We start from the raw sequence: 27,926 nt of genomic DNA on the forward strand, positions 1-27,926 counted from the left end.
AGTATAGGCGTCCTTTTGGCGTCAAGAAAGCGCATGCACATGTGGATTAAGTAAACAGTATATAAAGACTGACTTACTTTTTAGATGATTAGGCAGTTGTGGGAGACATGCGCTTTTCTCAAAAGCATCTCTAGTTTGTAAATGTTAAGCTACATGTTCGCATTATTTTAAAACTGCCTGTCCCCAGCGGAACGCACAACCACGGATGCCGGCCCCCTCAAACACGTAACGCACTGCCTTCCATAAAGTCTGTTCAAAATCAACCACGAAACCCTCTACAACGCACTGGCCTTTCAATATTCGACCCACAGCCAGAAGAATACAAAACCAATTACTGAAAGATAACTGTATTTTTTTTTGCTCACTAAACTATACCATCTTCAATTCTTCATATATTTATCTGTAAACATGTAATAATCAAAAACGATTATTAAAAGATAACTGTATAAAGAATGAACCATACCATTTTTATATATTTATATTGTTTATTTCCAAATATCTTACCTGATTAAGAACCTTGACGTAGTCAGCTGTTGATCTCCGTGACATGAATATGTAGACAAGGGGGACATGTTTGCTGCAATCAACACGGCGCACAAACGCATGTATCCATGTTCTATTTCATTCAAAATAAGTATGGTCATAATTTTTGTTGAATAAATTTTGCTTTATTTAGTTATTCAGTGAAAAAAATAATCATGTAACACTAAAATGAGTGTTTGTTGAACTATATAGGTAAACATTATAACTAAAGAACAAGCGGAAAAGTCCAACAGGAGAAGCCACATTCAAAGAACACAGCTGCACATAAAGCACTGCACATGAAAAAGTTGCATTTGTAAATTTAAATACATTCACATCGACTAAGCACTTGTGAAAAAGTACACAGTGTCTTACGGTAAGGGTCAGTGTTGATATATCTGCTGGTCCTTCGGGAGCATGGGGTACATACAATTTTATAATTATGGTAGAATCACAATTCAGCCGATATATTCGGCTTTATCGGTGTTGCGCGTTTCATTATCTCTCGTGAACGGACCAGTCAAACTAATTCTACTATAATTTTACTTCGTTGCTTTCTATGCTTCAAAACATTTTATGCTATCAATACGAGTCTTGATACCAGTCTCGAAATGACAACTTGTCGTCGGTGTATGTGTCATGAAGGAGATCAGACCAAACCGACAAATGCATATTCAGTTTTGTAAACCCAGGCTCTGATCATTCTTACCAAGCGTATCAGAAAACTTCCTAAGATCTTCTACCAACATATCTTTCACCTCCTCATCGCTATGACAACCAATGCCAGCTTCTTCTGATACCATCTTGCTAGTCCTCTAACGAATTTGTTGACTATTGCCGGGCATTTGAACATATTGATGAGCATATCATCCACAAATACGTACCAACACAAATGGTAATGCACCCTAAAATTTAAGACAAAATTCACCTGATTGTTTGTTTCCGTGTTCAGTTTGTTTACCCTGAGACCAATAAACATGCGTCTGTTCTGGTGCTTATGTTGCAGAGAATCAAAGTATAATCACCTGCTAAATTATTTAATCTGTTATTTGCAGATAGTTTACGTCACATTAAGATTAGATAAATTATCCTGCGCATTAACGGCTACCTACTGTTCTTCATCAACCTTGCCAAATAGTTTAATGCAGATTTCTAAATTTCGATGTCATGGAATGTAGAACAATATCATTTCTCTACAAAAAAGAGCTGCATTAAAATACGAGTATTCACAAAAGACGAAGCATTTGAAGAAATGTATTCATTACAATTATAACATGATGGCTTACCAGTATGTGTGTTCCTCAAGCCATGTCTGTATCTCAGTAGCCTTTTCCTTGTCCTCCATGGGTAGATGTTCATTCAAATCCTTATTCCATATTCCCGATAAGTACTTTATAATCATCTGTGAGCCAGCCATCCTCTTACCGTTGTATTCTATCCAAGGTAAACACGATTTATTGTCTGGTCCATTTTCATGATTTTCATCCAACTAGAGAGTAAATAATGAATACTATATGGTCTTTCATATATTGTTTCATTAGAACGTTAATACATTTTCAACAGTAAACGCGAGTTCTATAGGCTGATGTGTTTTTTTCCCATCGAAGCCACTCCTGTACCATTTAATTCAATAATATGTATTCCCTCTTTCGCGTGTGGAATTGGAATAAAAACAGTTTTATAATTGTAAGAATACCAAACATAAAAAGAAAAGTTATATAAACAGTAGAAGGTTGGTTTTTCCCTGAAAGCATATTCGAACAGCGAATCAATTACAAAAACAGATGTTGTAAGTGAATGATGGAACATGACAAAATGCCATTGTGAAACTGGACTTAGAAAGAGCATCATATTTAATACGCTTATTTACTAGAATTGTTCATGCTATCACCCGTATCCAATTTTGACTTGTGACACGTTCTGGTCGGGAGTTCTATTCCCGGCAGGATCTATTATCATCAGAATCACTTTACAACTATGTAGCCAGTTGTTTTAGACCTGTTTAACGGGCAATTTAAACCTAGATATTGTTGCAATATCCTTAACTTTGATACTATTAGTGGAGAATAATACATATGTAGTGTAATAAAATTTTACATTACCAGATATGGAATTTGGTTAATTCTAAGGTATGTCTCTAGCTTCATGGAGAATGGATCCATGTTTGGGACAAATTTCACGCGTGGCCATGTGTGAAGAATAACCGTATTGTATGGATAGTCAACGCCACATACCCTGTGTAATGAATAAATTCTAATTATTAATATTAAAATGTAATATATGAAATACGACTTACTCGTAACTTGCTTGTAAAAGGCTTTTTTTTTTGTCTATAAGCACTGTTATTGTCTGTGTTTGCTTTGGCTTGTCAATTGTATATTCCTTACATATCTTACATATCTTAAGCAGTGTTTCCAAAATTGACAATCCATAAAATAAACAGCGATGGAATCGTTCTTTTTTTTAATCATCTTTATTTAGTTTTATTTGAATTATTTAGAGTGGCTCACATATTAAAATGAATAAAAAGAGTAAAAATATAACTGATATAGCTCCGACCATATATGAGTTTTACAATTTTAAATGACCTATTGTGTTTATAGCTCGTATATCATGTGTTTTGTGTCATATAGTGGATACCGTTGTGTTTCAATGTAAGTTCGAAATATCGTTCTCTAGTGATCGTCAAGTGCAATGTTTTTAAGTATGATACCAGTGACAAACAAATTTCATTGAGGTAACGTAAAATTCATTTCACTATGTCCAATTATTTGTTGAAATATGTAGTAAATAATCATATTCATTGTGACCACTTTACCAACAAAAATTATTAATATGTCACATTCTTGAATTAGTTTCCACTAACTGATAGAGTTGTGTGCTATTAGACTTAATGTAAACTATATGTACTTTGATGGACACGCTCTATGCTCCATTACCTTTACCATGCTTATTACTGAAAACTTGTTTATGTTTTAGTGTATACAAAATATATAGTAATGTTTCGAGGTCAGCGATGTTTTTGTACTTGAGTGTTCTTTTGTATGATAGTGATTTTTTCCTAAATAAATCATGCTGTTTCCCTAATTGGCAGACGAGTCTATAAATTCAACTCTCAAGCGTGAAAATCAAACTAGCGTCAAATTTAGTTAATTGTCCTGCTTTTGGGTTAACATTGTTGTTAAACATTATTTGTAAACACATCGGAGACTTTCCTGGCCCCTTTCATCTGGAAATTATTGTGTAGACATCAACTTTTAAAGAAATTTGTTGATATGTCTCATTCAGCAGAAAGTTTAATTTACTAGGAAATAATAGTAATTATTATTGTCATACCCGCTTTTAGTTCACCATTGCGGAGCATTACAAACAGTCACAAGCGTGTAGTTTAATCTATTTTTAGCCATGTTGTAGTAGTTTTTACACTATCATGGTATTGATAGTCGCAGATTTCTTATGCTTATAGTTACGGAAAATAATCTTTGGTTTACGTAAGTATTTCAACAAAATTGTTCTGTCGCAACTTCCATGGTTGAACTGTCGCGATAAAAGAACGTCATCATCAAAGGTACTTTTCAGAATACTTAAAGTTATCTAATTTATTCTTAGTTTGTGGTCTTAACGATGTTTGCAAGATGATTTAGCGATGAACAGGCTTTTCATTATGAAAGCAGTTTCATTGTCACATGTTTGCAACGTAACTGATATCAATAAGTAAAACCGAGTAGGCGTAAGATAGCTGTAGGGTATACAATGTATTTGAAACTAAAATTTGTACCATAAATGGTTTGGAAGTGGAAATATATATTTTTTTTATTTTACTTTTAGAGACAGGTAAATGAAGTCAGATCCTACTCCAATGTATATATTATTACTCTTCTCGTTTCTTCGTAGCTAAGTTAAACATAAACGTTTTTAAAAAGTGGACTTTTTCTTAAACATCCTCTATAAAAAATTGGAAAGTAGATTTACACAAATTAATTTCACAAATAACAGACTATTTTTCTCTACATGATTATGTAAACATATACCTATTTTTGTACACGTGAAGCAAAACTTGAGAAAAAAAATGTTTTCAAATTCCTATAAAATGTATAAAATTTATACCTGTTAGGCCAGCATTACAAATAAGTAACTCTGTGTAAGGCTGACCGAACAAACATTTTGAATGACATGAAAAATATTTAAAACCGTTCGACATATCTAACATTAGCACATATTAACAAAATTGCATTCTACTGGTCCAAAATTGTTTGAAAAACAACACAGTAAAAGACAATCTTGAATATCAAATATCGCTTTATTCTCGAAAATATTCAAACGTATGCATCAAATATAAAACTTATTCTGTCAGCCTAAAGACTTCAGTATCACTTATCTCCATACAACAAACTTTTGAATTAGTTTGAAGCCAAATGAGTGAGGCTATTTCTAACAAGTACAAAAGTTGCTGCAAGATGCAGCAAAAGGAAACACCGCGCCAAACAAAGCAGTGTATGTAGTACTGATAGAACAGAAGATGATATAACGATACTTGTGTTTTTCTTGCAGACCCTAGACAAACAGACATTCTGATGAGGTTTCATAAATGTTGGAGAAAAACATTGTCTTTATAGTTTGTGCCGGATTATTATTGTTGTATTTAGTGACCTAAATATTGACTAATCATGACCCATATACGAAACTGACACCTAATTTTTTGTATATGGAATCAGACAGGTCTAATACGTATCAGTTGTTCGAGATGGAATGAAATGTATTGTATACACAAGGCTGTGCTTAATTCAGACTTACGTAGTTGTTCATCCGGAGTTTGAGTTTCAAACTTCTCTCAGATGTTATCAAGACCATTATTCTGATAAATGTCTAATCAGGAATGTGGGCTCTATAGGATACTTTTAAGTTAAAAAATTAGGAAAGACTAAGATGTACAATGAATGAAACACAACAAACATCATTTTATCCCGCCTAGGGGCGTGAAACTAACAGTTTAATAGGACCCAAAAAATTATAACACAAGTGTTATATGTTGATGATTACGTTGTTGTATTTACATATATGATATTGTTGCTGTTGTTGTTTTCTTCACCTCCTCCTTTGGAGAACAGTTTCTGGATACGCAGCAATGAATATTGACTAAACATTTCGCTACTTTAAACACCTTTACAGTCATATACTGATCAACTAGTATTTTTGGAAAGACAAACGGTCAGTGTTGTGCAATCCGCCACCTCTCAAGAAAGACCATTGTTCTAATATTGCTAAAGAACCTACACTGAGATAATAGAGCAAGGATACTTTAAAATGCAGGTCACCTTGGTTCAAAGGCCAGTGTTTTGCCTTATTGTTAGATGACATTTGTTAAAGGTTTTACTATGATTACACGTATCAAACATCAAACACATAAATGCTTAACTTGAAAAAATAATCAAAGTAGATCTATAAAACTAAAATTCTAATATGCTTTTCTCTGTTAAAACACACTTACGCTACAATGGCGTCACGTTAACGTGCGGTAACGTCAGTGTTTTTGTTGCGACCAAGAAAGAACGCTTCTATATTTTATCTACTGTTTTAGATTAAGGGCATATTAGAATCCAAATAATTTATAGCAAAATCGTGTTTTAATACTCGGGTGGTATACGTCGTACAAATAATTTCACTCGGACTGCGCCCTCGTGAAATTATTACGCCCAACGCATAACCGCCTATCGTGCATAAATACTGTTAAAACACTTTATTTTGCTGTATAAATTGTGTCTTAGAAATAAGACACTGTTTATGGATGTATGTGTTCCAAATGTACCTACTGTGTAATAAGGTTGTTGTTCATTACCGGAAGAGTAAGGTTAAAAATTCTAGTTGATAGTAACAAACAGTATAAATTCGATCGCGTGTTTTGAGCCGTGACTAATTTATGCAGGACAATTGATTAGCCAAAAAAGGGTAAGAACATAATTTATGTAATACATAGTAATTTATAAAGCGGTACAAGTTATCGATGAACGTAATCGAATGCATGGCCCAAAGGATATGGCGATGGCTTAACAAACTTGCTTTCCGAGGTTCGAGCCTTGACCAGTAAGTTCATACTTTTTATTTTTTTTTAATCTTTTGTTTCAATAAACATTGCACGAGAAAGCCGTGCAGTTCATTGAATCAATTAGTTAATTATGTGCTAGCCAGTCAAAAATACTTGCCTGTTAGTCTTAGTTACCTTGTAATGGCTTCAACACGTTACAAATATAGTGATGATTAAAAATATAGAAACAATGAAAAAATAAGTCAGACATTATTATTAAAATATATAAATTGGTTTTCAAAATGAGTCTTCAAAGATTCTTGACTAAAATAAAATAAAAGTAATGTATACTAAAGAAAAACTATGGCAGTAATATGGGCTTGAACTCGCACCTCAACCATTGTAAACGCTCTACCAACTGCGCCAGCGATATATCAAGTTCAATGAAAACAAAACATATATATCTCACTAATGGGAATTGATTGAAACTTAATACAATTGTTCACTGTCATGATCTGACAATCGGTGCACATGTTCCATAACTGTACTTTGCATTTTTACAAAATTATGCCCCTTTTTAGCTTAGCAGTGTTTTTGGTTAAGTGTTTGTATATAAGCTCAGGTATCTTAGTACCCACTTATGGGAATGGATTGAAACTTCACACAGTTTTACATTTGCATGAGCTGATATGCATTGTACAGGTTCCGTAACCCTGTTTTGCAATTTTACAAAAGTATGCCGCTTTTTTTACTTTAATATTCATTCATTTGACAAGGCTGTCGAATAGTCGAGCATTGCTGTCCTCCGACAGCTCTGGTTAACTTTATTTGGTCACAGATAGATTCAAAATTTCCGTACAGCATCTTATATTCAAAATTTTCCTACAGCATCTATCTGCAGCTAGTCACAGATGGATTCGCAGTTTCCTCATGCTTTTTTATTTTATGTAAGTAACCTTTTTAAGTTATGTCAACATAAAAGGATTTTAATAGTTTTATGTCGGCGACTTAGTCATCTTACTAAATATAAAGTTTTAGAATAAGTAAATGTGTCTCTTATATTTCTGTATAGAAAGGCATACGTATTTTTAAAATATTGCAATATTGTAATGTTTTATTATGCGATACGTATGAAGAGACATAAAGAAACTATTTGACTTGACTTGACTATCAACTTACTCTGTAGAGATTTTTCATCCAGATATGGACCGAATACCGATTTAACCCAATTGAAAAAGTGTAGCTCAAAACACGCGGTGGAACTATACATTACTAATATTCAATTGTTGTTAAATAGCGCATTTTAATATCCCTTTTCGTTTTACGTTTGTTAAGTTTAATAACGGTCCATCCGCCCTAGCAATACCATGAAGACTACGGTTCAGTTCAGTTCAGTTGTTTAAGTTTAATTACGGTCCATCCGCCCTTTCAGTCACAATGAAGCATATAAATGCCACGTAGAGTATAGACCGCGAACATGCCCCTTTTCATGTTCTTAAAGTGTGTTTTGGTTCTAATTTAGGGGTATTGATTACCACTAACCAGGAACCGCATACGCATCGTAGAAGCCACACCTGTCGCGGTCGTTGATGGAGCCCCTTGTCTTCGGTCTGTTCTGTGTCTACCAGATTTCACCCTCCCCTCTAAGAGACGCACGTTGAGCGTATCTTCTCTTTTGAGGCTTGGGCCGCCGTCTGTTTGGCATCTATCTCAGTCCACGGCAGGTGTGGTTGTGTTATTGCCACTTGTAGATCACACAAACGTCCCATCCGGAGCCACTCGTTTTGGAATTTGGAAAATGGTCTAAATTGTATGCCAAATGAGAAGAAGATTTTACTAAAAAAGTTGCCAAAATTTGAAGTACAGTAGATAATTCATATATATATATGAGATAGATATATTTATACTAAAAAGTTGCCAAATATTTATATATATATATATATATATACTTAAAATTTACTTAAAATTTACTAATATGTATTTACAAGATATGAAGAAAACCGAAGACAACACAAGAACTGAGCTTGAAACAAAAATTTAATTGGATTTATTTTATGTTCTGAAGTGAATAGGAGCCTGTTTTAATCTATCAATGAATGGTGTATTTTCTTTTATTTTTCCTTATCCCAGGTGTTTTTGTAATGTCAGGGCTATTGCCAAATAGTTATAGTGTATAAACAGATTGTAGCACCTGCACTTTTTCTATATTGCCTACCATTTTTCTTCTTTGCGTTGCAGTTTGACCAAAATTTTGTAACGACAGGCTGTATTTGGATAGCTATTTATTTCATATATGCTTTTATATAGGCTCCATTTTTGATTTTTGCAATATCAGAGTATTTAACTTTCGTAATTTGCTCTTAATATTATTATACATCGTTTTGTCTTTTGGTGACAGGTATGCATTTTCTTCTTTTTGTTACAAAAATGATCTAAATTTCTTTCAATGACCTACTTTCTGAAATATTCTGCTACTGTCTTCTGATTGGCTGAAAAAATTACTGCCTTAATTTGATTGGTTCTTACTATTGCTTCAGTACTGTGTGTCTTCTTTACATTAAATCGTTATTAAAATAAGTTATATACAACATAGGCTTGGCAAGATGATACTCTACTGGGTATTTGTTATAGGTGCCTTTAATTGTACCTTAAAGGGAGCAAACAGTCCATGGTGAGAGCCCAGTTTCATATCATCTATAATGTTCAGTCAGTATCCAGCTCATAAGTGGGTTTTTAAAGCTAAGGGGCAGGGTATCACTGTCACAGTGGCACTTTTCCATATTGTCCTTCAACTGACTGAACATCTGCTTCACCTGTTTTATCTTGCTGTAAAAAATAAAGTATTTACTCGGTGCAGTCAGACAAGTTAATCTAAATTACATCAAGTATTCTGGTCGGGAGGTACGCCACATGGTTGGGTTTTGTTGCCATTTTTACTTGGTTCGGGTTATCCTGCAGACCTATGGAAACCATGTATTGTACCATCCATCATATGCATCTGGCATCCAGCTCATACGGAGAGGATCAGGGAACTTTGTTTATTATGAATTATTGGTCTGGGCGATATGCTTGGGACTTTATGGCATATTAACAGACCTGTCTTTCAGCCAGATGCATACTTGACCTTACTTGGTATATTACTTATGCTATGTTAAATATTGTGTGTGTGTGTGTGTGTGTTTGTGTGTGTGTGTGTGTGTTGAGTTTGTTTATAGTCGCCACCGGTTGATACCATATGGGCGACTGGTTCTACAATTATTTCCCTCCTCCTTCGTAACATCGTCTTTTCTTCACTCCCGTTAGTTGTATCTACGTAATTATGTGGACTACAATTATGTTGTGACATCTGTTATGTGGTGCCTTCTTATGTTGAAATCTGCGTTGTTATGTTGAAATCTGCGTTGTTATGTTGAAATCTACGTTGAAATCTGCGTTGTTATGTTGAAATCTGCGTTGTTATGTTGAAATCTACGTTGTTATCTTTCTACAATTCAGACCTCCTTCCTTTTATGCTATATTAAACGTATGGTCATCCAGTCTGCATCCTGTCGCTATGATCTGTAGTATGCCTCGGTCGTCCGCATCATCAGTCGTCTTAGTGCCCCTCTCGAGTCCCTGTTGAGTCGACAAGCCCGCCTACTTCTGGTCCCGTGCCGGGTATCCGTCAAGAGCCAAACTTGACAACAACAAGAAGTACAACCAGTGTCAGATCCGGTAGGTTGGTTAAAGACAGTGTAAAAACAAGATAAAAACATGCTGTCGACGTAGATATCCAAATGCATAAGTCCCAGTTGGGTGCAAACTCTTCTGGTTCTCAAGTCGTGGCGCGGCTCATCATGTAGACCATCGACGAATACGTTGTACACATCGGCAGGATGCATTCCGGATGATTGTTGTTCCCTTTTTACGGCCACACTCCCCGGTTTTAGTCATGTGGCGCTAGCTAGGTCGACAATATACAGACATTATACATGACCCAGTTAGCGCCATATGTGCCCTCTCCACGACGTGCACGCACCGGGGAGCTCGGAGAAGTGTTAAATATTAGTTTTGATTTAATCTTTTATTCTGTTTTCTTATATCGTGTTGTAAAAACGAGTTGAGCTAAGGCCAAAAAACGGATAGTAAATCTACAAATCACGACAAAGATGACAAGATTATTTGCCATGTTTGGCTTGAAAATGTAAACAATCTGGTAAAATAAACTTGGTACTTTGATCACGTTTTTTGTTATAGTATATTGATCAATTCCATCAATATTTTATTTTCACAATGTGAGAGGACTTTCTTATCGAATAAGTCCTTTGAATATTATTACCCGTGTCTGGATATGCCAGACCGGTATGCCATTTTCTTCATTTCGTTTAGTGCATTCTTTTTGTAGACTTAAACTAAAAAGCTAATATTTATTGTATGGAGTCATGAAAGTTCATTTTCTTTTTTTCAATTACTTTCTGCACCTTTCATATTATGAAATATTTGCATGTTTTACCACCAATTCGATGGTTTTGGTAATTTAGCTGAAAAAAATAGGTTTTTGGTCGGATGATACTAGGCTAGGTGGGGTGTTGTTGCCATTATTTGAGGGAGGGGATGCCTTTAGTCCTCTGGGACCTTGCTTTGTATCATCCTTGGTATGCATCCAACACCCAGCTCATATTGTGATCTATTTTTAGATTGGTAAGGGATATATTAGGCTGTTGGCAAAGTGTGGGGCCTGTCTTTTCTGTTGGATGCATACTTGACCGTACCTTATTAATTTTCCTTTCTTCGAATTGTTTGTATTTATATAATTTGCAAAGAAAATCTAATTAATATTCTATATAGTATGCTGCTGCCCTTTACCTTAGTACGTTGAGCTTAAGCCGAAAAACGGATAGTAAACATATCAATCACGACAGAAGAGACAATCAGAGATCTCTTTCCATCTGCCGTGTTCGGTATGATAATGTAAACATTGGAGATAGAATTGCGTCTAAATCTGGGTATCATTATATCGGTCAATTTAGATTGTAGTATTTGATTGATTCCACTAATATTTCAAATATTCATTGTCTGTGTGTTTTTCTACTAGGATCACTTACTAAATAGTTATTCTTACAGCTAATTTAGCCAAACTGATACCCTTTTTTCTTCTTTCTGTTCATTTTTCGTTGTACATATCTGTACATTTTAGGGATTGCACAGACAGCTTGATGTAACTGTCTTATGTCTTTATGCCATTATTAAACTAGTATTGTTTGTTTGGTCTTATAAATAAACAAAATTTTAAGTTATTACATAGTTTTGAGGGTTTTTTTCAGTAAAAAAGTAAGGTTTGGTCGGATAATATTCGGCTAGGTCGGTTAACATACTACCATTATTTGAGGGGTGAGCTGTCCGGGCTTTTGGAGACCAAACCTCATATTATCCATGGTATGCATCAAACATCCGGCTCATAGGGGGGATGGGCAGGGATCTATTTAATTGTGGGGTTGGGGTGGTTGATAGGCAGTAGACTGTTGGCAGTTTGTATTAGACCTGTCCTTCAGTTTGATGCATACTGACCATTCCTATATTATTATTGCTATAGTTTTACATAAACAATCCAGAAACAATTTATTCTCTGTTCAGCAAGAGATGTTTGGAAACCAGAATGACCTACTTTGAACATTTTACATAACGTTCGATTTTCATTGGTCGCTGAAAAAGCAGGTGCGCGCAGGTGCGCGCTAACTATGAATCCGTGTCGAATCTTAAACGAAAGCCCAACTTTAACTTTTATATATTTTCTTGTATCTTTTATGCACCCCCACCCTTTATTACCTACAACACTGTAGCTATTTCGATCTGGAAAAATGAGCACATGATATTGATAACGCCTGTGAAAGAAGAGATCATATACCCAAAATTCTTGTTTTCGTTCAATTGCACCTAAATGTGCATATTGTCAGTAAGTGAAGTTTTTCGTGGTCTTTGTTTTTACCACTGCCCCATTCCGAAATGTTATTAATGTAACTTGTGTAAAAAAATGTACGAGCAGATATATAGTTTCGTATAATTGTATACGATTTTCTTGAATTTTGATTCATTTGGATTGTTTATTATCCACCCGAAATCTACCCTATTCTGGCCTTTTTTATCCGTATACGTTTTCTTTATGTACTGGAAATATTAAGTTTTCCAATTAATTTATAAAATACTTGTGCAGATTGACAAGTATGCTTTTAATAGAAATATAGATTGTATGATTTCTAATTACATTCTACTAGTGACCCGATTGCTTGTGTTTTGTTCATCCTGGCAGTTGTTAGTTAAGGCCATATTTTGTATTCATTGTATTGTAATACTATATATCTATGTGTAACTGAGGAGGCAATTCTCATAAAACCTATACAAGTAATAGAGATTGGGGTTTATTATTGTAACTTGTGTTACTGACGCCCTTTACCCTGAGAGTATATTGCTCCTAGCGTAATATACCAGTGCTGTTTGCCTTACATGGTATCCTCCTACTGGGAGGTGCAGATAGGAACTTAACCCTCCTGGTTCTTGACGTTTATCGATAATTTCTACTGTTTATAGGATGTTAAGCTACATTAGATAGGAGTGGGTAGTGCTCGCACATGCATCACCTCCATCCGGTCCGCGCTTTTGCTGTTATTGCAAGAAGGTCAATCCGATTTTGAGCTGTAGTTCCTTTATATACCACCGAAGTAGGTCAATCCGAAAAGTTTCTCCAAATGTGTGTGAGAAAACAGAAAGTGGTTGTAGATATTTGAATACAGCCACTATCTTATAAGTTCACTTGATCTGTAGAATTAATTATTTATTCAGATATAAGGTTAAGAAGTTTATTATAATTATAATATTTTAGCTTTAACTTATAGTTTTAATAAGTGTGAAGTGAAGTGGGAATACACAGATTTTGCCGTATAAAGCTTCAGTACATAACAATATAGCTTTTTAAAACATGAGCACACAAAATTTTTAGATTTAATCTTTGTGTGGGATACTTTCCCACCTTATTCTCAATCAACTTCCAGCCTATCGACTGGTATTTAGATTGAGAATTATGGTACACACCTTAAGCACATAACAGCATGATGAAAAAAAAATAGAGAGAAAAATAGAATATATTAGTGTATAATTGTTAGTTATGCTCGCCCATATGGGAATACCCGGTGGCGAGGGTAAATAAACGCAAACACACACACACACAATCCGAAAAGTTGCAATTTTTGGGCGCGGACCGGATGGAAATAAGTCAGGTGCTCTTTACAGCTATGAACAGATATGATGTTTTACTTTAGAATTTCCAAAATTTGAAATTACTGCCCTGAGTTCATTATTGAATATTTTCCGGTGAAATTTTTCAACATTATTTGCTTTGGACCAGTAGGGTTATATTGGTATATCAAAGTTTGCCGAAAGTCAAGGGATCTCCAAGCCTCCTTATTTTTTGCAGGGGCTGTTTTTTTGTACAATTTCATCAAAATAAAGTGCTTATTAGCGCGTTTTTTTTTTGTTATAATAATTAAATGGATGTTCTAGAGCTTTGGATTTCTTTTTGTCAGTCTGCTCTAGTGTTCTGCCTTGTGGAATGTTTACTTATTTTTGTTCCTTTTTCTTTTGTTTTCGATTAGGGCAAGTTTGTTCAGTCCACGTTGGGTCTATTTTTTTTTTTTTTGGCCGATTTTTTCCTATTGGTATGTCTTTATGAGAATTACCTCCCTTTGTTAAAATATACATACGTTATTTATGCGTTACATATTAGATATTTACATGCAATTTCTTGTATATACAACAAAGTTATATAGAAAACAATAATAAATGCTATTTACAACGTATTTGGGAGGCTTCACTGGTGCGGGACTCCTGTTTTAAAGCTATTTAGTATTCTTTGCTCCCATTTAAATGAAGGTCCCCACCTATTTTCCGCTCTGTCTGTTATTTCCTCTCCTCCTATCTAGCTCATTATTCATTTAAAAACAGAGTTAAGTTCGGACCCGAAAACCAGGCATCTCCGATTAATATAGGTAGTTTAGTTGCATGTTTTAATTCTGAATTGTCAATACCGGTAACCGGGTGATCAAAGCCAAAAGGCAGCCGGACAGCACGGCCTGGCAAAAGGATTCGCCCCGTCCTTAAGGGTTCGGGATAGCCATGATTAGCTTTTCCTCCGCCCGTCCACGCCGCCACACCGCCCCAAGGGTGTAGTACTGTAGTCGACACATCCGGTTGGATTCACCCCGGACCTTAAGGGTCCGGGATAGCCATGATTAGCTTTTCCTCCATTTGATATCGCCCCAGTACCACCCCGACGCCCCCCCCCCCGCCAGCCGGTATATTTTAGCCTAACCTTTAATTATTCAGTTTATATTTTGCCTAAGTACCCAATTTTTTTAATATAATCAAATAGAGCTGTCCTAATCTGACTTGCTTTCTCTATGGGGGGATCTAGTAGAGTGTTAGTGGTAATATTGTTTTGACCTAGTCTTAATAGTTCACTTTCAAGGTCAGACCTCTGAGTAATGAATCTGGGACATCGAAATATTACATGTTCGAATGTCTCCGGTGATAGGCATTGATCACAGTTTTTATATGGACAGGTGACCATCTGTTTTAAGTTTATATTCATGTAGTACTGCATTTTGACCTCTACTTTGATATGCTATCATGCCCAGACCAGTGATAATTTTTTGCGGATCTTTACTGCCATCAGTATAGAACTGCGTGCAATCATAGTAGTGTTGTAAAATGTGCAAGTTTGCTGTAATAAGACTGTCTTGTTTATCATCAGTTTTATTTATTTTCTTTGTGAGACTGATATCTATGGGGATGGGTGTAACCTTTTGTATTGTGTCGTAATAGGGCTGTTCAATCTGAATATTGTTCAAATTATATTCGTTTTTCAATTTTAATATTTCCTGTGCGTATGGTAGTTTGAAGTTGGGTTTACGATGTGTTCGGTGTTCATAAGCTGGGTCTTCAACAGTGTCATTGTTGATTGGTAACCTGATTTTTTTGTCTTGATGACCGGGCCCAGTACTTTAACATGTTTTTCTCCCGCTGTAGATTTAGTGGTAGTACCGCTGTTTCTACATATAATGGTACTGTTGGTGTGCCCTTATAGCATCCAGTGATGAGTCTTAGTGCTGTGTTTTGTATGACCTGTAGTTTTTTTTAACCTGGTGTCAGTAGCTGAATTGTATATAATGCTGCCATAATTGATTTTGCTTAGGATAAGGGCCTGGTAGATTTTTTTCAAACAAGATTTATCTGTTCCCCAACTTTTACTTCTTATAGCTCTAATGACATTTAGATCCTTTTGACAGCGGGCAATTAAATCTAAAATATGTTCCTCCCATGTCAAGAATTTATCAAAAATCATGCCTAGAAACTTGGCTGTTGGTTTGTATTGAAGTTGATGGTTATTAAATGTGAGTTTTGGAAAATCTGCCTTGTTTTCGGGTATTCTGGTTCTTTGTTTATGTACTAATAGAACCTGTGTTTTTTGCGGATTGACTATAAATCCCCAATCTTTGCTCCATTTATTGATTGCATCAAGAACCAATTGTGTTTTATTGACTGCTTCTTTAGCAGTTCCCGAGATTACCCAAGTGGCGGAATCATCTACGAACTGAGAGATATTAGCATGATTAGTGCTATGTCTAGAATTGAGTTTCTTTATGCAATCATCAAACGTGTTCATCAATAAGCTGAAAATTATGGGGCTTAATACGCTACCCTGAGGACAGCCATTAACCGTTTCTACTATTTCTGAAAAGGTTCCGTTAAATTTGACTTTTATTAATCTGTTTTGTAGGAAGTCTTTAACCCATCTAAGCATTCTACCCCTTATGTTAATTGATTTGAGATATGTAAGAGCCCCTCCATTCCATAATTTATCGAATGCGTTGCTTAGATCGAGGAACACTGCTAGTAAATATTTGCCTTGTATTTGGGCCCGCTTGCAGTCTGCTTCTAATCTGGTCAAGTTGTCTTCACATGAGTGATTGGCCCTGCAACCAGATTGGTAGGGGAAAGAACGTTTTCTTTTTCTAGGTAAGAGCACAGACGTGGTTTTATCATTTTTTGCATTAATTTTGTAAAAGTTGACGTGAGTGATATTGGTCTGTACGAGGCCGGGTCATTTTTATCTTTGTTAGGGTTAAGAAGTGGTATAATGATTGCTTCGCTCCAACTACTGGGTGTTTTACCCTCTTTCCAGGATTGGTTAAATAGTTGTAGCAGTGCAGCCTTTGATTCCGTTGGGAGATTTTTAAGGATTTTATAGGGAATAAGGTCTTCCCCCGGGGCCCCAGATTTACAGTTAGTTAGTGCTCTTTCCAGTTCAAATAACGTGAAATCTGCATGATAGTGTATATCTGTGAATTGTGGTTCCTTCTCTATAAGTTTATAGATGACCTTATCTTCAACTTGCTTTCTATTAATGAAGGTTTGACTGTACCCTTCATTACTACTTGCCTTAGCATATTGATTGACCAGAGCTTCTGCTTTTCTTTTGGGTCAGTTATAACCGTGTTATTGATCATGAAAGCAGGGCATGATTTCGGTTCACTGCCTTTGACTTTTCTTGTAAAACCCCATAGTTCCTTTGAATTAGTTTTGTGGGTTATTTTACTACAGAATTCTTCCCAAGATTCTCGTTTAGCTATTTTAATAGTATTTTTGGCATCACGTCTGGCTGTCCTCCATAGTTCATATTTAAGGGGGGTTTTGTCTGCTTTATAGTTCCGCCTGCATTTTTCCCTGTGTTTAATTGCCTGAGTGCAGTCGGGATTCCACCAATTTTTCGGCGTTTTAGACTTGACCGTTTTGGATTTTGATTTTGGGATAGTTTTGATTAAGATTCGTTGTAGTTTAGTTAAAAATTCGTTAAAATTATCATCTATGGGAATGTCTAGAATGTTATAGCTTAATTCTTGTAAGCAGAGATGCCTGAATTCCGACCATTGATTGTCCTTCGCCTTATCTACTAACCATTTTTCAAGTAATATTATATTTTCCGGTTGTAATTTAGCCTTTATTTCTGTGATTATTGGTAGATGGTCACTGCCAAATGTGTTATCTACCACTAGAAATTCAGATTTATGGTGCAAATGTGCTGAAATTATTGATAAATCTAATGCTGAATCTAGTTGGTTTGCACATTCTGCTATTCTTGTTATTTGTCCATCATTTAGAAAGTTTAGATCATTATCATTCATGAAATCTATTAGATCGTCCGCCTCAGCATCACTTCTGTAATCACCTTCTGGGTTCCAGCAAGTGTGTTTTAAGTTAAAATCTCCCGTAATTATCGTGTTTTCATCTAGATTAGTAAATAAATTTGACATATCGGTATACTTGTTACTTCCGCTGTTTTTAGCGTAATAATTGTAAATATGATATTTTTCGTTTTTGCCTATAATAGTGATTGCTAGTGTTTCCGCTGATGCACTATATCTAGTTGATTTTTCTTTAAATGTGATTCCATTTCTCACGTAAATGCACAGACCTCCTGCTGCTGAGTCTTCTGCGCCCGGACGTAATTTATTGATTGGTTTCTGGTACCCCTTAAATTTGAAAGGCTTACTTTTTGTTTTTAGTTTTGTTTCCTGAATACATACCACATGTATCGGATTTTCTAAAGAGTCTAAATAATTTTGTAATTGATTGCATTTCACAGAGTGGTCGGTTATTATACCCCTGATATTCCAAGACATGATGCTGAGGCGGGATTTGTTACTTCTGTTTATTTGTCTGTTTGCCTCAACATCATTTACCGCCATTATTAATACTTAGTTACAGTGTACGGTTTATTTATATGAATTTATTGTATCAATATTCTAGTTATTATTGTTGAATTTCCTTGCCCACTCGCGTCTTTCATTTACTATGAAGGGGTCAGGAAGTAGAATCACCCTGCCTGATTGATAGACAGGTTTAAATCCATAGGGCGGTGGTATAGGTGGTGACTGCCTTTTCTTATGATGATTATGCCTAACTTGCTTTGTTTCAGGTTTAGTGTGTTGTGCCTTATTGTGTGGTTGTGCAGTTACTTCAGGCTGATTGGTAGATTCATCGCCTTGTTGTTCCAAAGATGGCTCATCAGCAGTCACCTGTTGCTGATTGGCCGATTCGGTCGTTTTTGTTATGGTCAATTTTTTTTTCTTAGAATTTCTTTGACTTCATTCTCAGTTTTGTTTGCTAATTTTGGAGCTAATTTGGATATGAAGTCCTCTGTGTTGTTATTGGTATTGATCGTCATAGGTGTTGGTTTGTCATGCTTAATCTTGGATTGGTACTGAGCATTAATGTGGGAATTTGTCTTATTAATTTTAAAAGTATAATTTCTGTATACTGGACAGTTTTTGCTGCTTGCCCAGTGCATTTCTGTGCAATTAACACACCTTTGCATGTCCTTGTTACAGTTTGTAATATCATGCGGTCCTGAGCATTTAACACATTTTGTCTGATTTTTGCATTTATTTACTTTTTATGTGCCCGTGCATTTGACAGTTTGTGCACCTTACCGGGAATAAGAATGATGGCGATATCTGCACTGGTACCCCACTGGCGTTAATTCTGATTGGAGTTTGAGCCTTATGAAAAACTATTGTAACTTGTTTATTATTTCTATTGTTTATCATTGGTAGAACTTCATTGACCTCCGGATTTGATAGAAGTAGGGTTTTGAAGTCAAGGTATGACATGTTATCCGGTATTTCTGCTCGGCCTCGGGCATTGTTGTTAAGTTTGGATTTTGCCTGTTTCCTTTCTGTAATTCTTATTGCATATTTTCCCGAGTCAAAGTTCGTGGCCATTAGCTTTTTATTATCTGGAATGGTTATAAATGCATATATTCCCCTTTTCTTCCCTAATGTCCTTACAGAAAGATTGTCCTAACTGTCTTACAAAGGCCCTCCCTATTTCCTGCATTTTTGCCTTGGCAATGCCCCCACCCATGGCACTTATGATCATGGTGATCCAAACTATCCCCATTGCATCCGTTTTTTTTTGTTTGGTTTTCCCGGGCTGACCGGTACTTCCTGGTGTTCAGTGTCTTTTTTAACTTTCTTTGTTTTTTCCACTGTTTTCCAGTTTCCCGGCTCTTCCGGTACCGCTGGACCCTTTTTTCCATCTGATTTCCGGTCCGTTGGCCCTGTTTCCGGTCTCCCCCATACTTCCGGTAGACTCCCATCTAACAGTACAGACTCATTCACCGTGCCGGTGTATTAGGTCCCGGAAGATTCATCCTCACTGGAGGATACGTTAACCAATGTTGTAGGATGTCTGTCTATTGGGGTCTTATCTAATTTTATAACTGAAATTTCTTGGCTTTGATCAAGAGATATTTCCTCTGCGAGGAAATGGCTCTGCTCTGTTAATGGCGATTTGCCTGACTTTTTTTCGGCGAACGCCGTCTAAATTCGTTTTCGTTACCTATGCCACGTGACTTCAGTTTGCAAATCAAACTACTTGATAAAGCATTGTAGATAATTTATCAAAATGGAAGACTTATGCAACACTCTGCCTGATTGGACGAGAGTGTCAATTTCTTTCACTCTGTTGATTGTGCTACGCTGAGTGAAATGTAGACAGAGCGTTTATCCTAAATGACGCTGTTCACAGTTTTAAAGCTAACTTTGGCTCAGTATATTTAGCAGGAATATTGATATATTTCAAAATGATAAGTACGTTTAATAAATATGATAAAAACTTGTTCAAATACCAACATATATCAAATTAAAGAAAGAGCTGAATACGGTCTGCGTATCACATGAATAAGGGTGTGATAAGAGTCTTTTATGTAGAGAAGTGCTTTTTAAAAGATTTTCCTTGTTACAATTGTCGTCTGTATATGAAAAGGTTTCTTGCTTTTGTGACTTATTCAGATTGCATATTAAAATGAGTACTTGTTTGCTTTGATATATTTGTTATAAATTATCTAACTGATTTATTATATATGAATATTTTTCTTTAGTAAGGTATGCAAATATTGAACTCAGTTGAAATCTATTTTATTATATATATGCTATATAATGACTGAATCTCATTACACTGAAATGAATGAACGCTGCATACAGTTTATATATGTGATATGACTACGGTCAAACTTTACTTATGAACTTTGTTCAGCTGGGACATTTGACCCTTTTAGGGGCCGCTAGAGCTAAATCTAGAAATGCCTTTATACAGCGTCTCATGAACAGCTTGGTGGATCTTTGTCATACCTGGTCTGGAGCATCATTATAAGGTCCTCTTCCAAATTTATTTATATAGGAACTTGGGCCCTATTAGGGACCACTATAGCTAAAAGTAGATATGCCTTTCTTCGCATTAACAACTAAAATGTAATGGATTTTTATCAAACTCAATGTGTAACAATATCGTAAGGTCTCCTGCTATTTTGTTACAAATAGGGATAGGGACCAATTTAGCTAAAAATATAAACACGTTTAATGACCTCTTCTTATGAACCGCTTCATGAATCTTCATCAAACTACTGCTGTAATTATTCGTCTAATGATAAACGAAACAAAATTGCAACCCTGCGAAACCTTTGCGAAAACTTAAAAGAGAACCATTTAAATTGTTAAAGTGCGGTTAAAGTTTTGCAATTTGGAAAATGTTAGATGAAAGATGAATGTTAAATGAAAAATTCATAAACTTATTTCCTTATTACAATTCGCCGACCATCATTTTTAAAGATATTTCTTGTTGTCCTTATGTTTTTGTTTCCTTCTAGGAGGTAGTATTGGTGTGCTTGTTACCGGAGGGTTCATTTTGTGGTTCAGACCTAAGGATATCTATGACTATTGATCTATATGAAGTGATTTTCTGTTAGAGTAATATTTGATCAGTCTATTCCAATTTATAATATTTATCGAACAGGTTTTTCTTATATTCGGTCAGCGTTAATTTTTTGTTTAATGCCAATCCTGGTATTGTTGCAAAACCGGATTGACCTACTTTATTTTGTAAACAATAAATATTATTAGCCAATCACAGGATAGCAGGTGCCCGCGAGGAGATTCGAACCCTTTTAGATTTATTACTTATCCGATCTGGTCTAAACTAAATATCTGAAAGTACTTTCACTTATGAATAAAGGTTATATGGAATGGACTGATCTTGTATTAGTGTATATAATTTGTAATTTACCTTGCCCTTTTCTTAGTTCTTTTCTTGATCTTGACCTTTTTCTTATTTTCCATGTACTAATAAATTTTGATAATGTGGCAGTTGACCCCAACACAATCAACATTGGTTATTTTCCAATACAGGTAAATCCAACGACTGCTTTACAATAGATCTGTGACGGATTATCTTTGAACACCCCTGGACTTATTGGACTCAACTGCCACATTATCAAAGCTTATTAGTAGACTACGTTTCATAAGCAAAGTTGACCGTAGTCATATCACGTAGATAAGCTGTATGCAGCGGACCTTCGGACCATGTAGACTACGGCGAGAGTAGTTGATTTTATACCAGTAAATCAATACAAAAACACACAGGTCTCCTTGATCTTATTTCTTCCTGTTAATTTTCATTTTCTAGCTATGATAATTATATTTAACGAAGATTCAAGACTAACATAAATAATAGATACAGTTTTTCAAATAAACAATTCAGATACTTCATTGCTTAATTACTTCCCTTTATTCTTTTTTTTAATAAGAGTTTTCTTGTGGAAACCTATAACTATCTATGTAGTGCATGTTTTTAAAAACCTGCTCCAGTCCTACCTTTTAACCTTAAATTGTCACAGAAAAAGCATGAAAATCCTGAATGAACAGTGACGCCTGTTACGATAGAGTCTATTTTGTATAAAATTCTAAATAAAATACATGTGGTTTTGCCTGCTAACGTGCGGCGCGTGGCCGTTAGCTGTTACCTATTGTAATCATGGGTCGCATACACATAACAGAATTTGAATAGCCAGGGAGCAGGGCTTTAAGTAGAAAGTATGTACCCTAATTATGACGAGTCTACTTCGATTGTATTGTTTTAGTAAACGTCACTTCCGTGATTGCATATAACGTTACTTATGTATTTGTTAGCCCGAATAATTGCATAATATGTAGTCTAAGAATAGTGTATGTGTCTTGATAAAGGCCACGGGGCGAAGCGTTGTCGCAATTAATGATAATAAAAATTATGATAAATGATTCCCAAAGTTTAGTGTAAACTAATTTACTAATATATAATATCAATTAAGATAAGACAATAGAAAAGTTTAAAAATTAACATAAATTAACTTTAAAAAGCAGTAATCCGGAACTTGGTTAGAATAAAAGCTCTATACCTCCTATCATAGATAATTAATGTGGCAAAAACAATATCACCAATATAATAAATCAATATTAAAAATAAAATAGAAAGTTCAATTATTACACACGAAAAAGGAAACCTTCTTTCTGGCGCATTCATCAAACTGAAAACGAAAGGAATTTCCAAAGTGATGCCACAAATTGCTTTCTTTTCCGCACTTTGATTTCTTTCCTGCTTCTTTATTCTTGCGAAACGTATTTTTCCCGTTTGCGTTGTTAAATCTTATTCCATATACATGTATATTGGCCAGAGCAGACATTTAAATAAAAAATTGAAATTTTGCAAATCGAAAGGAAAAAATCTTGATTTACGACATACATTGCCCACTGCCCTCAAATACTGCACTTTTTAATTTGGTAAGTTACACTTGACTGAGCAGCTGACCTAGAAACCTGATGTAATATTACAATAGAAAGCTGATGTAATATTTCAAGCTGTTCAATCAAACTCCTTGATCTTGGAATACTTACAGGATTGACCAGGTCAATGTCTTATTGCCGTATTTACTCAACTGAAAGTGGTAACGGATTTACTTTGTTGTTGGATTCAACAATTTATGTTAAATAACTAGCGTAAGTACTTACTTGACATTTTTTGGCATTATAAAACAATTTAACATAGTTCTTTTTCAAAATTTTAGATTTTTTTGTATTTTGGTACAGAAATAAACGCACCCTTAGTCGACGAAATGCCCCACCTGGAATGAATGGAACAACTTATTTATTATCCTATTTACCTCCCCAGCATCCAGTCTAGACCGATACTGTTGGAAACAGTACCAAGTAAATTAAATAACACAGCACTGAACACCAGTCGGGTTATTAGCCACAACTGGGAATCGATCCGGATGTGGGAATCGAACCCGGATCGCTGTTGTTGTAGTCCAAACTGCTAACCAATGCGCCACTGATTCCTTGATTAAACAGGGGGAATACGGAATGTCAATAAGGTAGAATGGTCTTGTCCTTGTGTCAGATCCTGGGGTTCCACACACTGATGACCAACAGACCTTGCAACAAAAATTTTACAAGATGATCATTATATATTTATATAAATGTGCCCTAGAAGACCTTTCTAACGTAAACGTAATTACGAAACGGAATACTGAATTCGTAAAATTTTAGGCTAATTTGTGGTCTAGGGGAGACAATTTCATCCAATAGTAATACAATAGTATCTCCCTTAGACCATTATTTGAAAATAATATTTACGAATTCAGTATTCCGTTTCCGATTTACGTTTACGTTAGAAAGGTCTAGTAGGAACTTTTGCTATGCTTTAATTTGTATGAGCTTACGAGTCATCAATATGTAATATATCTAGCACTGTTACCGTAAACTCGGTTTATAGTTTACAATACAATTACACCTGAATCAGACTTTGTCGAAATACCGATGATTGTTTAAACGTGTTTCTATTTATACTGATAAGTATATGCGTTTAAAGATTTGGCAAAACTTTTCAAAATGAATATCTTTCTGTACTTTCGTAACAAAATCACTAAGATTATAATTGTTACATTTGTTTATGTTAAATGCGCATGCGTGAATGCCCCTACATATTCTGAGAGCGCTTCCCGCGCTAGTCAGTCGGCCGCGATCATTTTGAATAGGACAAGTATATTCGCGCTGGGGAAAATATTTCATGATGGACCTGTGAATTCTTTACTTGTGGGTGAAACAGGTCTCATAAGCGTAAATACGACTAGCTTCTACTGATTATAAAACATACCGTACGATTTGTTGTGAATTAACTGTTGTTGTACTTTTAGTAGTTCAACCGCCACCCTTGTTTAAGAGCAACATTTAAAAAACACGTTTTTTTTTTCAATCCTCAAGTAATAAGTAAGTAGACTCGCCCAGTTTAATCAATCTAGACGCATACATAGAGCGCTTACTTCACCTGATTTACATTCGGAACATTTTCACGCGTTTAGGGCTTTATCGTATGTTTAACATGGGATTTTTGAACCGTCCAAAGATGTTGGAAATGTTTGTCTGATTGTTTATTATTTTTTTAATAAAAATGTTACAGCTTTCATTTTCTACCACTTTTTTTCCACCCTTGCCTGAAAAAACAGTAATGAGTTTGTACACTGTTCAGACAATTGTGCTCTGTTGAAATTTAACCAAACACAAGTTTACCTGCATAAACAGAAAGCATGATATGTCACCATGCGCGGATCCAGGGGGGAGGCGGGGACCGGGGGGGGGGGGGGGGGGGTTCGTACCCCCTCTGGAAAATCTTTAAAAAAGGAAAGAAGACAAAAAGGAAAGAAAATGTTTTTCGAAAAAGGCAACATTAGGACTGCATGTAAAGTATATGCGGCTGCTGCTACATACGACCCCGACATAATTCACATTATTTATCTAAAAGAAACTAAGAATTTTGCCTTCAAGAAAGCTTGATTTTATCATTTTTCCCAAATTTAACAGGTTAGTCCATAAAACTGTCCCAGAATGCAAAAAATGAAGTGCTAAATTTCAAAATTTCCAGGGTGGGGGTGTGGGGGTGGGGGGGGGGGGGGCAGGGGATTGGACCCCCTCTGAGAAAATTGGCTGTGTCCGTGCATGGTCACTATACCTGTCCAGTACTGGACATTATGGTAAACGCTTCTTTCCTGCACAAATGACAATTTCGCAACTTCTGTCCGGTTTGTACAAATTTCTGGCCGCGATAAACCATTTGACTTGTTACAGTAAATAGTATAGAGTAGTTGTGTTCTGATCTCTCTCCCACGAACTGTGGACATATCCTAATAACGAAACAAAAATCAAAGTACAGAAAGTTCAAGACTGCTACTGCAATTATTAAACATTTAAACATTACCATTACGGGTCCACAATCTTAATATACCCTGAATTCTAATATGCTTGTCTCTGTTAAAACACGCTTACGCTAGAATGACGTCACTTTAACGTGCGGTAACGTCAAAGTTTTTGTTGCGACCAAGAAAGAGCGCTACTATATTTTATCTACTGTTTTAGATTAAAGGCGTATTACAATTGAAATAATTCATAGCAAAACCGTGTTTTAACACTATTGATACACTCGGGTGTAGACTAGCTCCTAGACTATGATATATCTTTTTTTACATTTTTATGATTAAATGTAGTGAACTGAGCCAGTCTATATTCTATGTCCAATATCATAGTCTAGTACAATCCGAAAATTCACAAACCTGATTTTAGGTTTGTTATCAATCAATGTCAAGAACTGACCACAGCCTTACTGATAGAGATCAGTGGTTTACTGCCACATGTTTATGTAACTCATTGATACCAACTGGTAGCAGGGATTTACAACTGCAGGGGTCAGCTGAGTTGAAATTTTATGAGAAATGAATTTCATTTCTCTGTGCTTGGTACTTTAAGTGAGATTGGAAAATCTGAAAGATACACATTTCCTATGGCTTTTGCAGTTTTGATAAACCTTTTTTTTACTAGCAATATTATTAAACATTATACAATGTGGACCTGTGACGAAGTTTGTAAAGCTCTTTCCTTTTTATTGAACAACATTTACATCAGGTTTGGGAATGCAGTTTTTAGACAAGTAGTTGGTATTCCCATGGGAACAAATTGTGCACCCCTTGTCGCAGATTTGTTTTTATATTGTTACGAAAGAGACTTTATGTTGACCCTTTCTCCAGATACGCAGGCAGATATTATAACTGCATTTAATAATACATCACGCTATCTGGATGATATTCTTAATATGGATAATCCGTTTTTTGGTCAATTGGTGGGTACTATTTATCCTAGGGAGCTTCAGTTAATTAAAACTAACAATTCGGATACTGATGCTTCGTTTTTAGATTTACATCTCACTATTTATGACAATATTATACATACCAAAATTTATGACAAGAGGGATGATTTTAACTTTAGTATTGTAAATTTTCCCCATTTGGATGGGGATGTACCTCAGGCTACATCTTATGGGGTATATATTTCTCAATTAATTCGGTTTGCCAGAGCGTGTAGTCATGTCAAGCATTTCAATGAACGTAATCTATATATTACAAGTAAACTTCTTCAGCAAGGCTACCTTTATTACAAATTGCGTAAATATTTTGCTAAATTTTACTATCGTAATTCTGATTTAGTTTTAAAATTCAATAGTAATTTAAAGACACTTCTGCGAGAAGGTATTTCTAAACCCGTTTTTTTTTTTTGGGGGGGGGGGGGGGGGGGGGGTGGTTTACAAACTTCGTAAGATCTTGGGTCATGGTAATTTTCCAAATGTATTTGGTAAAATTATAAAACGTTTTATTAAAAGAGGTTACGACCCAACTGTTTTGAGACATACCGCATGTTTAGTGTTCAACCCGTTTACAGTTGGACACTACGCTTCCCTCTTTGATTGTGTCTGACGGAAGAGGGGGAGGATTCTATGATAAGCAGTTTTTAAATACTACCAGACTGAACTGTTTTGATATCTGTCTTCTGGCTTGTTTCGTCGGGCCCTTAAGTGTGTTTCTCTTGTTGCTCTGTCTTCTGAAAAGGCATTGAGTACATACGTTTTTGGTTCTAAAGGTTTGCTTTTTATATTTTTATACACGAGCATTTTTGTGTTTTACATGCCATGCCTTTTTGTTTCCATTACGTGTGTTAGAGATTCACCTGGAGGGGATTACTTTTATTTACACTGTCCCGTGTCTTTGGAACATGGTGGGGGTAAGAGTGAGGTTGGGTGCGCACCATAAACCGGTTTAAGCTCCCCAGTGGTGTTTTTGCCACTGACCGTTCCAAGGCGGTGCCCCACTGTGTTCCTTTGTTTGTTCGTTTTGTCCTCTTGTGTAGGCTTTGTGTGTGCGCGCGTGTATGTGTGTGTGTGTTCCTTTGTTTGTTCGTTTTGTCCTCGTGTGTTGGCTTTGTGTGTGTGCACGTGTGTATATGTGTGTGTGTGTTTGTGGTGTGCACGTCTGCGTGCTGTGGGTTTCGTTTTGGGGAGGCTGCGGTTTTGGTGCATGGCATTCCCTGTTTGATATTTGTCTCTGTTTTTTTGTCATAAAATGGATATATGGAATTAACTGTAATTGAACAATAAAGGA

At 35.7% G+C, this 27,926-nt stretch overlaps 2 protein-coding genes across 2 annotated transcripts; both read right to left on the reverse strand.

Annotated features, from left to right (window-relative positions):
* Nucleotides 1-1,804: 1,804 nt before the first annotated feature.
* On the reverse strand, nucleotides 1,805-8,313 carry LOC128556621 (failed axon connections homolog). Its single transcript, XM_053542179.1, has 3 exons — nucleotides 8,201-8,313; nucleotides 2,625-2,757; nucleotides 1,805-2,011 (listed from the first exon to the last, which is right to left on the reverse strand). Exons 1-3 carry the CDS (start codon nucleotides 8,311-8,313, stop codon nucleotides 1,805-1,807), a joined length of 453 nt encoding a protein of 150 aa, XP_053398154.1.
* An 8,622-nt stretch (nucleotides 8,314-16,935) lies between these two features.
* On the reverse strand, nucleotides 16,936-18,321 carry LOC128556622 (uncharacterized). The gene has a single exon (XM_053542180.1). It carries the CDS (start codon nucleotides 18,319-18,321, stop codon nucleotides 16,936-16,938), a length of 1,386 nt encoding a protein of 461 aa, XP_053398155.1.
* Between the last annotated feature and the right edge of the window lie 9,605 nt (nucleotides 18,322-27,926).

Source organism: Mercenaria mercenaria, chromosome 4 (assembly GCF_021730395.1).
Source record: "Mercenaria mercenaria strain notata chromosome 4, MADL_Memer_1, whole genome shotgun sequence".
Classification (NCBI taxonomy): Eukaryota; Metazoa; Mollusca; class Bivalvia; order Venerida; family Veneridae; genus Mercenaria; species Mercenaria mercenaria.

Bases quoted from the DNA above. Each gene is read 5' to 3' on its own strand.
- LOC128556622 (XM_053542180.1), bottom strand. From the start codon at position 18,321: ATGGCGGTAAATGATGTTGAGGCAAACAGACAAATAAACAGAAGTAAC.
- LOC128556621 (XM_053542179.1), bottom strand. From the start codon at position 8,313: ATGGGACGTTTGTGTGATCTACAAGTGGCAATAACACAACCACACCTG. The intron at 2,758-8,200 runs GTGCGTCTCTTA...TTCATTACACAG, and splicing joins AAAGAGAAGATACGCTCAAC to GGTATGTGGCGTTGACTATC. The intron at 2,012-2,624 runs GTAATGTAAAAT...TTTACTCTCTAG, and splicing joins TTAACCAAATTCCATATCTG to TTGGATGAAAATCATGAAAA.